The sequence below is a fragment of the Argiope bruennichi genome, chromosome 10 (assembly GCF_947563725.1).
Source record: "Argiope bruennichi chromosome 10, qqArgBrue1.1, whole genome shotgun sequence".
NCBI classification, from domain to species: Eukaryota; Metazoa; Arthropoda; class Arachnida; order Araneae; family Araneidae; genus Argiope; species Argiope bruennichi.
In genome coordinates this window covers 32,808,546-32,821,968 of record NC_079160.1, presented here as the reverse complement: position 1 = coordinate 32,821,968, position 13,423 = coordinate 32,808,546, and the positions used below count along the sequence as shown (strand labels likewise).

General features: G+C 26.1%; 1 protein-coding gene across 28 annotated transcripts in view; it reads right to left on the bottom strand.

The window, feature by feature from the left end:
• The window catches only part of LOC129987967 (basement membrane-specific heparan sulfate proteoglycan core protein-like), a 273,803-nt gene that overhangs the window by 18,809 nt on the left and 241,571 nt on the right, over positions 1-13,423 (bottom strand). For all 28 annotated transcript variants that reach the window (XM_056095992.1, XM_056095993.1, XM_056095995.1 and 25 more), the window contains 8 exons: positions 9,788-10,060; positions 7,891-7,989; positions 7,601-7,792; positions 6,558-6,818; positions 4,373-4,535; positions 3,530-3,627; positions 1,931-2,203; positions 809-1,072 (listed from right to left, as the gene is read on the bottom strand). In XM_056095992.1, the coding sequence (XP_055951967.1) occupies positions 809-1,072; positions 1,931-2,203; positions 3,530-3,627; positions 4,373-4,535; positions 6,558-6,818; positions 7,601-7,792; positions 7,891-7,989; positions 9,788-10,060 (1,623 nt within the window). The remainder of the gene's footprint in view (positions 1-808; positions 1,073-1,930; positions 2,204-3,529; positions 3,628-4,372; positions 4,536-6,557; positions 6,819-7,600; positions 7,793-7,890; positions 7,990-9,787; positions 10,061-13,423) is intronic.

The window sequence follows — 13,423 nt, the reverse complement described above, 5'->3', positions numbered from 1 at the left end:
CCAATAATTTTATTCACATTAATTGTTGACAGTTTAATTCTAAAGAATTTATGATACATAAATTTTTAACATAATAAAATTTAGTGTAAGTATTAGCATTAATACTTATACTAAATATTATCATAATGGATAACAAATACAAATACAATTATATAATGTTAAAACTCAAAAATATTTGTCTTTATTGAGAATAATTGTAAAAATAAATAAATTTTAAAAATAAAGGTGACATTGGAAAAAAATCATCTAACTTGAATTCAAAAGAAATCACAGTCAATTTTTAAGTAAAAATATGGGGGGGGGGCCTTGATGGAGGAAATCCTGTAAGGCAATATAGGAAATTTTAAAAAATTATTTGTAGACAACTATACAAAAAAGAATCTTTTAATATTAAAAGTTTAAGCATTAAATATGGATTTAATCTTAATCAAGTAAGAATAGATCAAATTTTCTTTTGGGCAACTTAGTTGATGAATAAGTCTATATTCATAACATAAGTATAAATTATTATTTTTATCATGGTTCTTTTTTTTTCTTTGAATGTATCATAGTTCTTTTTTCTACCGACATTTACAACATGAAATAAAGTAATTCTGAAAACCTTCCTTACGTTAGGAGTTTTTATAATTACCATACAACAGTAAATAAATATGCTTAATTCTTTAGAGGAATTTGAAAAAAATATTATGGTTTTTATACACTTACACTATACAATATGGAACACTGCCAATAATGTCATACTATAAAACACATAAGTTGTATTAATATATAAATATTACAAGAGATTCAGGGTAAAGAAGTGGCATACCTGTCACAATCAAAATTGTGGGCACATCTATAGTTCCCACATGACTTCTAGCAGTACAGATATATGTTCCAGCATCTTCTCCTTTCACATCAGGAATAGTCAGTTGTCCTCCATTAACAGTAGCTTCAGTTGGCAAAACACCGCCTTGTTTGTACCAGGTATAGGCAACAGGTGGATCCAGGGTTGTTTTGCAATCCATAACAACAGTTGAGCCAAAAGGTGCAGTTCGAGTCTCAACTAGATCAGGTGTTAAAGTTGGAGGAACTGTAAATAGAGAAAACAGAGATCAGCAACATCTCATTTAAAAAGAATTCAACAATTCTGTTTTTACTTTTATTACTCTAATCATTTTGAGTAAGGAAAAAATATATACTTACAGTAATATTTTCACAATGGGAAAATGCATGAAATATATGATAAATACCATATTAGAAAAACAGATCTTATTGATGGAAAATATTATTGAATGTTCTATTCTATTATTTTCATAAGTGTATATTATGTATAAATGTGAGAAAAAAATTTGTTTCAAAATATTAAAAAAATCTGACATTGAATTATAATAGAAGAAAAAAAGTTACCTTTGTGAAATCAATTCTTTATACCAATATGAGATATCTTCATTATAAAATATTTTTAAATATATCTTAACTAAAATTGCTTGTGAAATAATAAATGTGAATAGAAATAAAATGCAAAGCAAAATAAAAGTAATTTGTTGGCAAAAATATAATAAATTTAAGAAATTAATGCTTTATATCTTTGAAAACTTTTAATCTGCAAGCTTTTATAAACACTTCCAATTGTATAAAAATTAAAATAAAATATTAATCTTACAGAATATTATATTTATATTTGCATTATATTATATATATATAAAGCATAAATTTTAATATAACTAAATGCACAAATTTTCAAAATGTAATACATATGTTTCAGAAATTAAAAAATCATTCAAATATTATAAGCATTTTGTCCATCCTTTTTATGGAATTACAGAATTATAATTAATAGTCAGTTTTTGAGATTTACAATTTTATAAGAACTAGAACAATTACATACTTAGATGTATACTTTATCTTAAAAAATAAAACATATATATTAAAAGAAGATATTATATACCTTGCATAGCAAGTACATAATCATCAGTAAATGTTCCAGCATAGCTTTCAACACTACATCTATATACACCTCCATTTTCTGGCCTAACTCCATTAATGACTAAAATTGGTCCTCTAATCCGTACATTCTCCGGAAGAGGCCCTTCCTGAGCCACCTTATACCATGAAATTCTAGCTGAAGCATCACCAGTCACTTTGCATCTCAAGTCCAAAGTATCACCCATATTGACAACTTCTTTATTAGATTCAATTTTCACTTCCAGTGTTGGGACAGCTGCACAAAATAAGAAACATTTCATGAATAAAAGGGAAATTATAAATAAAGTTTCAAAAAACTAATATGAAAAATGCAACAAATGGAAAGGCTTTTTTATAGCAGAACATTATTAAATGATTAGCCGACGTATATATTTTATAAAGCACTAAGTAAAAATTTAAAATATTAATATAAATAAAATAATATATGCTTAAGAATACAAAAAAAAATCTGATGCTTTAATCCAAATAAATATGGCATATATATTTCATAAAAGCCAAACAGCAAGCAATATAGGCATATTGAACTTAGAGCATCAGTTATGTTTATTGTATAAAGGCCGTACCTTCAGGATCAGAACCACTAGAGAAAACTGAAAGGTTCAATACTATTACAATCAAATCATAGGAAATATAAAATTTAATTTAAAACATATATTAATACATTTAATTAAAAGAAACTTAATTTTATACAAATGTTTCATTGTTAAAAATATTAGTACTTGTTAAATTCAAAGATAATATTCTTTAAAATTAATTAAGAATGATTGATTTAATTAGTAAAAAAACAATATGTCGTAAAAAATTTAATTTCGTAAAAAAATTTAATTTAATTAATTTAAAAGTATATTGTCTATCATTTGACATTCAAACTCCATTTCTGAAATTAAATTAACTATTATGATGCATTATAAACTACTGTATGCAGCATATATTCATATTATTTTTATTAAAATAAATAATGTATTCATTTATTATGTTAAAATTTAACTCAAAATAAAGGGTAGTAAATATGTGCTGCCGGATATTTTTAGCTGTATCTAACATACAATAAGTCAAGAATAGAATCTATTAAATTTTATCAAGAATTTTTAAAAATTCAATCTTGTAATGCTTATATCTCAAACTATCAACTGATTGCAGGTACAGAAACCTTTACTTATTTTAGATACGGATAAAAACGTTTCATAAAGTGGCACTAATTATTTTACTTTTCTATATTTGCTATGTTAAAATTTAACTCAAAATACAAGGTAGTAAGTATGTGCTGCCAGATATTTTTACCCATCTTAAAAGAAATTCAAATTAAATGCATTATAGTATCCACACTTTAAAATTGGATTTAATAGTTTTGAAAGTTATGTTATTTCTACAAAGATTCAGCTGATGTAAAAACTATAAATAATGATTTGTTCTAATATTTATAAAACTTGGCAAAATGTGCCATTAATTATTAATATGAATTCTCATACTATTAAAATATTAATAACAAATTTAAAAACATTTTAAACGAATCTAAAATAATTTTTTATGAAAAATTATATAAATGAATTTAAAAACTTACCTCTCACATTCAAAATCACATAGTCTCTAGTTCGACCAGCACTATTTGTAGCTGTACAAATGTAACGACCAGCGTTTTCCATACGAACATCTCGCAACCTGCAAGGCATTTTTTAATAAAAATACATGTATTAAATTGAATACATAAAATATTCCTTTAATGTAACATATGCTCATAAAAACATTTATATCAATAAATGTATTGCCTTTATACAATGCAGATATTTCAGGTATTTTTATCAAGCAAAAAGTCAGTTTGGAGATTAGAAAAAAAATTGAAAAGTATAAAAATTCTTCATATTGAACATCAAAATGGTTAGCACTAAATTATAAATATATCATTAGAAAAAATCTTTGAAATTTATTCTGTTCTTTTTCAATGATTCAATTTTTTTTTTTATTTTAAAGAAATTTTTAAACAGAAAGCAATTTAATTTTTGTTAATTGAAAATAAACAGAAAAAAGGGTGTTTAAAAAGTTAAATTTTAAATAATATATTTAGGGCAATGGGCAGTAATTAGTAAGTTTCAACTTTGTGGTGGGAAAATAATGGGTTTGCGATCTTATTCTACTAAAAATCCACCCAATGTGTGGATTTAATTCACGCTGAATTGTTGCGAGTTAAATTTCTTAATGGGGTAACATTAAATATCAGAAAATGATGTATAAAGTCTTTTGCAAAGGAGACTTCATACTACCTCATATACTTAATCAGACATATACTTAATCAGATTAAAATTACATTATATATATATAAAAAGCAGTAATATGTAAAGAAGTAGAATTTTTACAAAAAGAAATAGATAATCTGAGAAGTTTTTTTAAAAGATAACTCATGCCATACCACAATTCATTATTGATAACTCTTGCATTGTCTGGCAGGGATCCTCCATCCTTACTCCAATCCAACTGAGGTGCAGGAGAGCCAGAAACCGCACATTTCAGTTGAATGTTTGAACCGACAAATGCAGTTTCTTCCTTCCGAACATAATCAACTGGAGTGTCTTCTAAAAATGGAAATAATATATGTGAAGAAGTAACAATAATTATTAGAAAATAGAAATACATCTGGTCATACTGTACAGATTGGAAAATGAAACAGCTTTTGAAGTCCATTAAAATTAGGCTCATAAACAAATGCATAATAATAATACAAATGGAATAAACAAATATATATTAGAATTTTGAAAAATCATTGAGCTAAAAAAAGTAGCTTTCATTTCAAATAATATCTACTAATAACACATAATGTATGTATGTTGACTAATTGGACTTTACATGTCTCAGCAACTTATCTAGAACTTCCACCTTTGATAGAAATATACTTTAGAAAGCAAAAATAGCAGCTCAGAATGATATTTAAAAATTTTTAATTAAAATTTTGATTAATTATAAACAAAAATTTTGACTTTTTTTTTTTAAATATTATTGCATAAAATGTTTTAAAATTATGTTTTCAAGAATACCAATTTTTAAATTTTGGCAATTTTTTAAAAAAGTTATTATAATTTTACAATATTTTTTTCAATGTATATTTTTCATTATTGAATGAAATTTAATTTTTTTCATGTTGTTTCATTAAATATTTAATTCCTAATTTTCTTCTAATGTTTAACGAAAGGAAAAAAGATTCTGTTTAATATCTATGTATTTTACATGAAGAATAGGTGATGTAATAGTACTATAAAAGTTAGATGGGTCCAACAGTTATTTTTTTTAACTGCATCATGATGTCATGAATCTTGATTCAAAGAAGAATATTCATTCATATAATAAACAGAACAAGCATAAGACTAATAAAATGATAGTCCTCTCATTTATATCAAAACTTGATGCTTAATATTACTTTTTTGAGGTAATCATAAACACCAAAGTTATGCATAAAAGATTTGGCACATATTAAACACAGCTAACATTCTCAGTGCACTACATGGTTATTAAAGAGGGTTAATACAAAATATAGGCAATTATATTTAACACATAATTATGTATAACATATTCAAGCAATTCATTCTTACCCATATAAACTTTCCTATTAGATTATTTCATTCCCTGTTTTGTTATTATTTTACAACTATTCTATTAATTTCATAATATTAAAAAACAATAAAATAATTTAATAGTGACTACCATTTTGCTTTTAAATTAATTAAAATTCAATTCAAGCTCTGTTTTTGATACAAGACAAACAATGATTACAAAGTAATATAAAATCTAAACATACACGTGTTCAAAGATTAACTCTACTTATAACAAAGGAAAATGAGTGTATTTAGACAATTAAACTTAAAGCTACCAATTTCAACAAAAATATGTTTTGGATAGTGGGGATGTGCATCTTGATGCGATTTTTTTTAATTATTATTTTAATAAGTAAATTAATTAACTTCTTCTATTTGACCATGATAACTCCTGGAACTATCACTGCACAAATTGATTTGTGCATTATTTTAAAACAACTTTTTAAATATATCAATTCATTTATCATGCAAGGTTTTTTCTTTTTCCTTTTTTTTTAAAATTTATTTATCATGCAAGGTTTTTTCTTTTTTCTTTTTTTTAAATTTATTTATTATGCAAGGGCTTTTTTTTTTTATTTACAACTTTCAACAATTTTCTTTGCTATAATGAAATTTACACCATTTTTATTGTTCTATCAAATATTTGTTCACATGATTTCCATGTTTGAAATCTAAGGAAGAAGGATTTTGCTCATTATCTATGCCATTTACATGAAGAAAACGATGGTACCACAAAAGTTAGAAAATGGATGAAACAGAACATTTTTAATATCATTATGATGCCATGGATCATTATTAAAATAGTCTGTATAACAATGAACAAAATTAGTGTAAGGCTATAAATTTAACCACATTAATGTCTCTCACAGTTTGATGCTTAAAAATATTTTTTAAACTATATGAACATCAAGTTATGCACAAGTGATTTAACTGAAAGTAAATTCAATTAATATTCTCAATGAATCAGCTGGCAGCCAAAAATAAATTTTAAATGAAACAATTTCCTACCATTAACAATTACTTCAGCTACTCCTTCAGCTTTTCCAGCAGCATTAGCGGCGGTGCACAAATACCTTCCAGCATCATTGGATGTGATGCCCTGGAAAGTCAAAACACCTCCAGCTTGCACCATACTGGGAGATAAATATCCACCAATACGGCTCCAGTCAATGGAAATGGGTTGATCTCCAATGGCTGAACACTGGATTCGTACAATGTCTCCTGGTCTGGCTGTTTGCCTAGGTGGGTTCAACTGAATTCGTGGTGGAGCTATAATAAATAATTTTCATTCAGTTTGGGCATGGTTAAAATGAGAAAATGAAGGAATATAAACATTCTGCATAATCTTACCTCGAGCCCACACTCCTAGGTGTGCATAAAATTATAAAAAAGGGATGAAAATATGTTTAACATTATTCCATATATGAAAATATACTAAAACTTGTAAACATATTTTATACATTTTCATCATAACTTTAAACAGTGCAATATTTTATTTATTTCTCTTGACCGTGAGTAAAATTAGAATGCATAGACAAATAAATGAAACAATTAATTTAGACTTCATAACCACATACTTTTGAACATTTTGTTTCATTAAATTCTGAAGTCTCTTTATTCCAATTCATTTACAATGATTCCTGATATTAAATTCTATTTTTAAAAGCAAAATAATACCAGATAATATTTCTAAGAATATTTCTTATAATAATAACATTTCTTTTTTTACAACTAATGTTTTTTAATACCTTAAATCCCAATTTTGTATATATACAGTAGGCTTCACAAGGTAAATTCATACCAAATTTAAACACCTCTTAATTAAAAATATTACTGACATTTTGTTACAAAGAAGAACAAGGCTGCAGACAAGTGGGAGTTTACTATATTCATAAAATATTAACTAATTATTTCAAAACAAAAACTAAACCCAAAACTGACTTCCAAATTTTACTTTTCCTAAAACTCACATGTAAACAATGAATAAAAATCAAAGTTTTAAATGAATTTTGGAGAATAAAAAATGCAGAAATAAGAAAAGATGCACATACCAACAACAGCCAACCTTGCTCTAGCTGTGAAAAGAACAACATCCCCTTCGACAATTCCCAAGCAGGAATATTCGCCTGCATCCTCTGGTTGAACATTTGGTATAAACAAAACACCATCTTGTAGCCTGTGATTAGCTGGTATTTGTCCACCATCAGTTCTAGTCCATTTCAAGTAGAGGTCTCGGTCAGTACCTGAAAATCAAATCTCAGTCAGTAATTTACATTTCAGACATTTCTGAATGCATTTAATAAATTCCTAATTGTTGCAAGGATTTAAAAAAAATACAGACCTCTGACAAAGCATCGCAATTCCACACTGCTGTTTACTGTTGCTGTTGTTACTCTGTCCTCAACCATGACTTCAGGTACCACACTGTCAACTTCTTCAACTAAAATTTGAATTTAAAAAAGTTCTGAGCATTTAGATGGAAATGTAAAGTTTTTAGGTAATTGTCTAAGGACTTAATAAGAATGCATTAAAAAGAAATTGAGCTAATGAACATTCAGTCGTGTGCATAAATTTCAATATACTACTCCAATGATATTCAAAATACATATAAACAATTTTAAATTTAAAAAATAAGAACATTATGAAACAAATATAAATCAGTCTTGAATCATCATGTATTTTTTAATTCCAAGTATTAACATTTTAATTGTATAACTTATAACTCTTTTCAATGTTATACTGAATAATTTTTTTCACAACTTTGGCTTAATATTGAATAAGATGTTGGAAATGATTTAGAGAGGAATTCAGAGAGAGGAATAGTATGGCACTTTTTTTTTCTCCTTTTTTGCATATTTGTCACTGAAAGGAAAGATTAGAATCTTTTTATAATGATATTTTAGTATTAAAGGAAAGCTACAATAAGTTATGAATTTGAAAAAAGATAAATATCTCAATTAATAGTCCATGGTTTAAAAAATAACTAATAAAAAATTGTTTTCAACTTTGAGTTTTAATGAAATATGTTCCAAATTTCAAACTTCTTCCTTTCAGAAATTAATTTTACGAATATTGTTTATTTTGAATGCTGTATCTTGCGATTTTATTTTACTGGTATTATCCTTATTAAAATTAAATATCTACAAATAATTAAAATATGTTTAGCCATATTTTTTTTTATTATTATTTTTTGCAAATTTTTCCATTTTTGTGAAGTAACATTTTTCAATAAGATATTATACTATTTAAACCACTTGAAAACCCAGGAATAAACTTCTGGTTCTTATCTGTCATAAAAGTTAAATGAAGAGTTTCAATGAAAGAAAAGGAAAGAAAAACCCTTAAAAATGAAACATCAATAATGTTAATTACATCATTAACTTTAAACTTAATAAAAATTCTTCTTATCAAGTTAATAAATAAAAAAGATAAAATAAATCAATTGAATAACCTTTTTAATCAAATAAGTGGATTTAAAAAAATTAAATTAAATTAATGGACTTTTTTTTGCTAAATTTAATAATTAAACAATTCAAAAGAGGCAATTTAAAAATGCGTGGTTTCAAGTATGACTTCTGGAATTCGGTACAACATATCCAAAATGAGTAATAAAAGAGATACGAGTAATAAAAACTTTCATTTATTTTCTTCTAAATACATAATTTTGGGATTTTCAATATCTTGTAATATTAAAAAAAATTTCCATGAAGAATTTGCACAAGATATTTTATTTGCATTTATTTTATTTTTATTTGTTTATTTAAATATTTGAAAATATGTATATAAAATTATTCCAATACTTTCCAGCAAGGTCCAGGGCATTCAAAAATATGCACATGAAAAAATTTTAATGGTTTGGACTTGCCACCAAATAGTAGTCATTTAATCTCATGAAAGAAAATAAGACTTCATTCAGATTTATTATTCATAGCATTCATATCGAGTCAGTTTTGATGATAAGTATCAAATTTCCACCAGATTTTAATAATTTAATGATTTTTTTTCTTTCTTTACATATTTTTTATTTGGAAAGTCGCTGGCAGAAATCAAATGTCACTTACCACTTCACTGTAAATGTTTTTCATGTAGCATTTTTCGAAATAATATATGGTTTATCTTAAATCTTATCTAGAATCTTCTATGATCTTTGGTTTATTTAGTCAATGTTGATTTTGAGTTTTACATGATTGTTGTATATAAATCCCTTATCATTACAACTAATCCAAATATATACTAACCAATGAGTTGAATGCGCTCCTCAGTAACACCTGCTGAGTTACGTGCTGAGCAAATATACACACCAGAGTCACTCTGAGATACCCTACGAATCTCCAAAAGAGCTTTTCCATCGATGGACTCTTCAGCTGCAGCGTAGGAAACCAAGGGGTGACGAAGTTTTCTCCACGATACATTAGGTCTTGGGTCACCTTCAGATAAGCATTCAAACCTAACAGTTTCACCAGGTCTTACACGATAAGGATTGGCTTGAGTAATCTTTACAGTTGGAGCACCTAGAAGAAAAGTAAATCAGTTATATATTATAAAAGGGAAAGAAAACTTATTACAGTAGTACTTCTATCATCCAGTCTGGTTAAGATAACAATCCGCTAGACTAAAATGAACGGTACTGTCGCCAAACAAACATTTTTCTATGGAGATAATTCACATATATAATAATCATCTACCAATGTGACAAATGTGGTTTTTGTTGCAAACTTAATATCTTTGACGAATTTTAAATATTTGGTGCGGTTCAGACGATACTGACGAAAAACCAAAAATGTGTATTTACATTTTATACAACAATACCTTTGATAATCAAAAACTTGATTAAAAAAACACTAAAATCATGCCTTTTTTTCCCCCAAGGATTTCGACAATTGTTCATTCGAATTTATAAAAATAAATCGGCAAGTACTATAAAAAATTATATTATTTTGTCCAAGTATTTCTCACTTGGAATTACTAGAAGAGAAGTAAATTTATATGGCGTATTAGAAAGGACAATATGGGATCAATCCAAAACAAGGAATGTCAAAAGATTAATCACTGAAAATTCAAATGTTTTTCAAATTTTTCATTTATTATTTTTTAAAGATGCTCTCAAAACAATATTTTCCTTATTCAACAAAGCGAAACCTTATGACATAATTACAATGCCATTTTTACATGAAAATAAATAGAATTTGCTCACACCACAAGATATGTTAAAGAATTATTTTTTTCCTTCTAAATCATTTTTTGAATTATAGAGTATCACTTCCACATAAATAAATTTACTTTCTTTCATACTCTGAAAATCGGCTTTAATGGCAATTATGGCACACATTTTTTAATAAAAACGCAGATCAATTTTTTCGGACCGTTCGTTTAACAAAGCCCTCATGTTTTAGATTTCGGATAACCATGTTCTACAATGATTTTGCTCATTATTCAAATAAGAGATTTTTTTAAGTTTTCGAAAAAAAAAAAATCGACGTAAATTTAATATAAAACAAAATGATAAAAAAAATTCTGCACTTTTTCAGGAAATCAAAACACATTTCAAACTGATATGGGTAAATAAATCCTTAAAATAACTTATGATATATAACAGTAAGATCGGTATTATTTCATTCGAGAATACATAATTATAAAAAAAAAAAAAAATTTCAAGGTACCTTTACTTTGGCCTAAAATTGCTAAAAACAGTGTTGCATTTATCTCAAGTTAGTACTGATTTTGAAAACATTTCTATATTTTCTTGAGAAAAGCTTATACGTTAACAATTTTCTTTCAACCTTATAATATTCTCCGTTAATGTTATAAATATCTCGGAAAATTTTAAAATGGGAAATTATACTATGAAATATACTCGAATTTTGAACAGAAGAAACTATTAATTGAAACTTGTAAGTTCAAATCATGTAAAGCTAAAAATTACTAAAAATTTTATGTGGATCTAAAAACATCTCCATGAAAGATCAGTTTTGCACACAAGACAGAGAACTTAAATTCCGTTCTCAAGCTGTGATATAGAATGTTGGAAAATAAATAACGGGTTTAAATGTCAACAAATTCAACGGGATGAGATTTTTCCAAAAAATGTTTAAGTAGCTTCAAAATTGAACAATAAATTAATAAAAACATCTTAATTATCTTATAGAACAATGGCTCTCACCTTTCAAATAGAAGTGAAATATAAACCAGTAGCACCGAAAGCAGGGCAAAGTTTTTAATTACAAAGTACTTGAGTAAAAATTCTGAATTTTCCCCAACTAACTCCACACATTAAATGACTTCACACCGAAGAAACAACACAATTTAGAAAAAGTGACGCTTATATGTCATTAACGATGAATAGAGCCTCAAATAACTCATTGCCCAAATACAGAATGAGCTACCGTTAGTCAATGATAGATTTAAACAATTCCCACCCAGTCCATAATATCAGGTCCCTCTTTTAATATTTAGCCAATTTACTTTTTCATTTCTAATTAACTCAATATTTTAATGATTTAATATTATTTATTTTTTATTTCACTAACTTTGTAAAACTGCTTATGTTTCTACTTATTTGTTAACATTTTATCATGGAAAATATACTTAAAAAACCTTTCGAAAAATTGTTCGTAATTCTATATTAATGATTTTTATTTATTTACAAATGAAAGTAATTATTATGTCAGAGTATAAAGAAATAATAAACTTCAACCAAATGTAATATTAAAAAATTATTTTAAAGAATCTGTCGGATGGAGTTTGATATAAATAGTTTAATAATAATTTTAATAATCCAATGTAAACATATTTAAATTTTATTATTTTATAAATCCAAGAAATTTGAAATTTTTAACAATGCATTTATTTGGCAGCTAGGCAAATAAAATTTTTTAAATAGCTCTCCTATGACCAACCCTCAGGCTAGTGGCCCTAAACATAAATCGTAAATCCGATATTACTATTAGTCCAGGGATCAATTATCAGCGGCTCTTTTAATAGGTAATTGTAGCTGTTTATAGTTTTACTTTTATCAAACTAAAAACCTATGCATTTGAAATTCTGTCGATCTTTTAATAGCATATGATATGATGTATCCACGATGTTACGTGCTATATATACTAAATGCTGCGTACAATATCGAAAAAATATGTTAGGCCTTTTGTGTTACAGCGTTAGATCACCATTTTTTTTCGGGGAGGGGCAGATGTTTTTTGAACATAAATCAATTAAAAAAAATGGATGAATAGAGTGAATCAGTCGTCAAATTTAAAATAGAAGGTAATGTCATTTTCATAGAATTTTAAGGAATTTTCTCAAGAAATTCAACGGCAAGAATCTCATTAAAAATTATATATTCTTATATTTTGAGAAATGAAATGCAAATTTATAAATTCACAATTTAAATGTATTGCAAATATCTGAAGTCTCTACAAGATATTTGGAGGGGAAAAAATGATAATTTATATCTAAGAAAGTCTAAAAGAACTTATTTACTACTTTAATAATTATATTTTATAATTATAATCTGCTATATAGATATGACATGGTCTTCAAACAAACAAAACAAATCCTGAACTTCATGAAATAATAAATTGTTGACAAAGACAAAAAAAACAAGAAGTAAAATAAGAATTATTGATTGAACAACGAAATAATATAAAATGAGGAATAAGTTTATACAAAACAAAAAAATGCAAGAGATTTTAAAAACAGTAGAATTATTGCATAAAAATGAATCGGTCTCAAATACGATAAAATTCCGATACGAAAACACTGCAATTCACGGAAATTTGCAATGTCTGGCTATAGCAATGAGAATAACAAAAAAATATAAAAGAATTTACTGCAATTTATTTGAGCGACGCCAAAATAAATTTTTTAAGACAAAAACA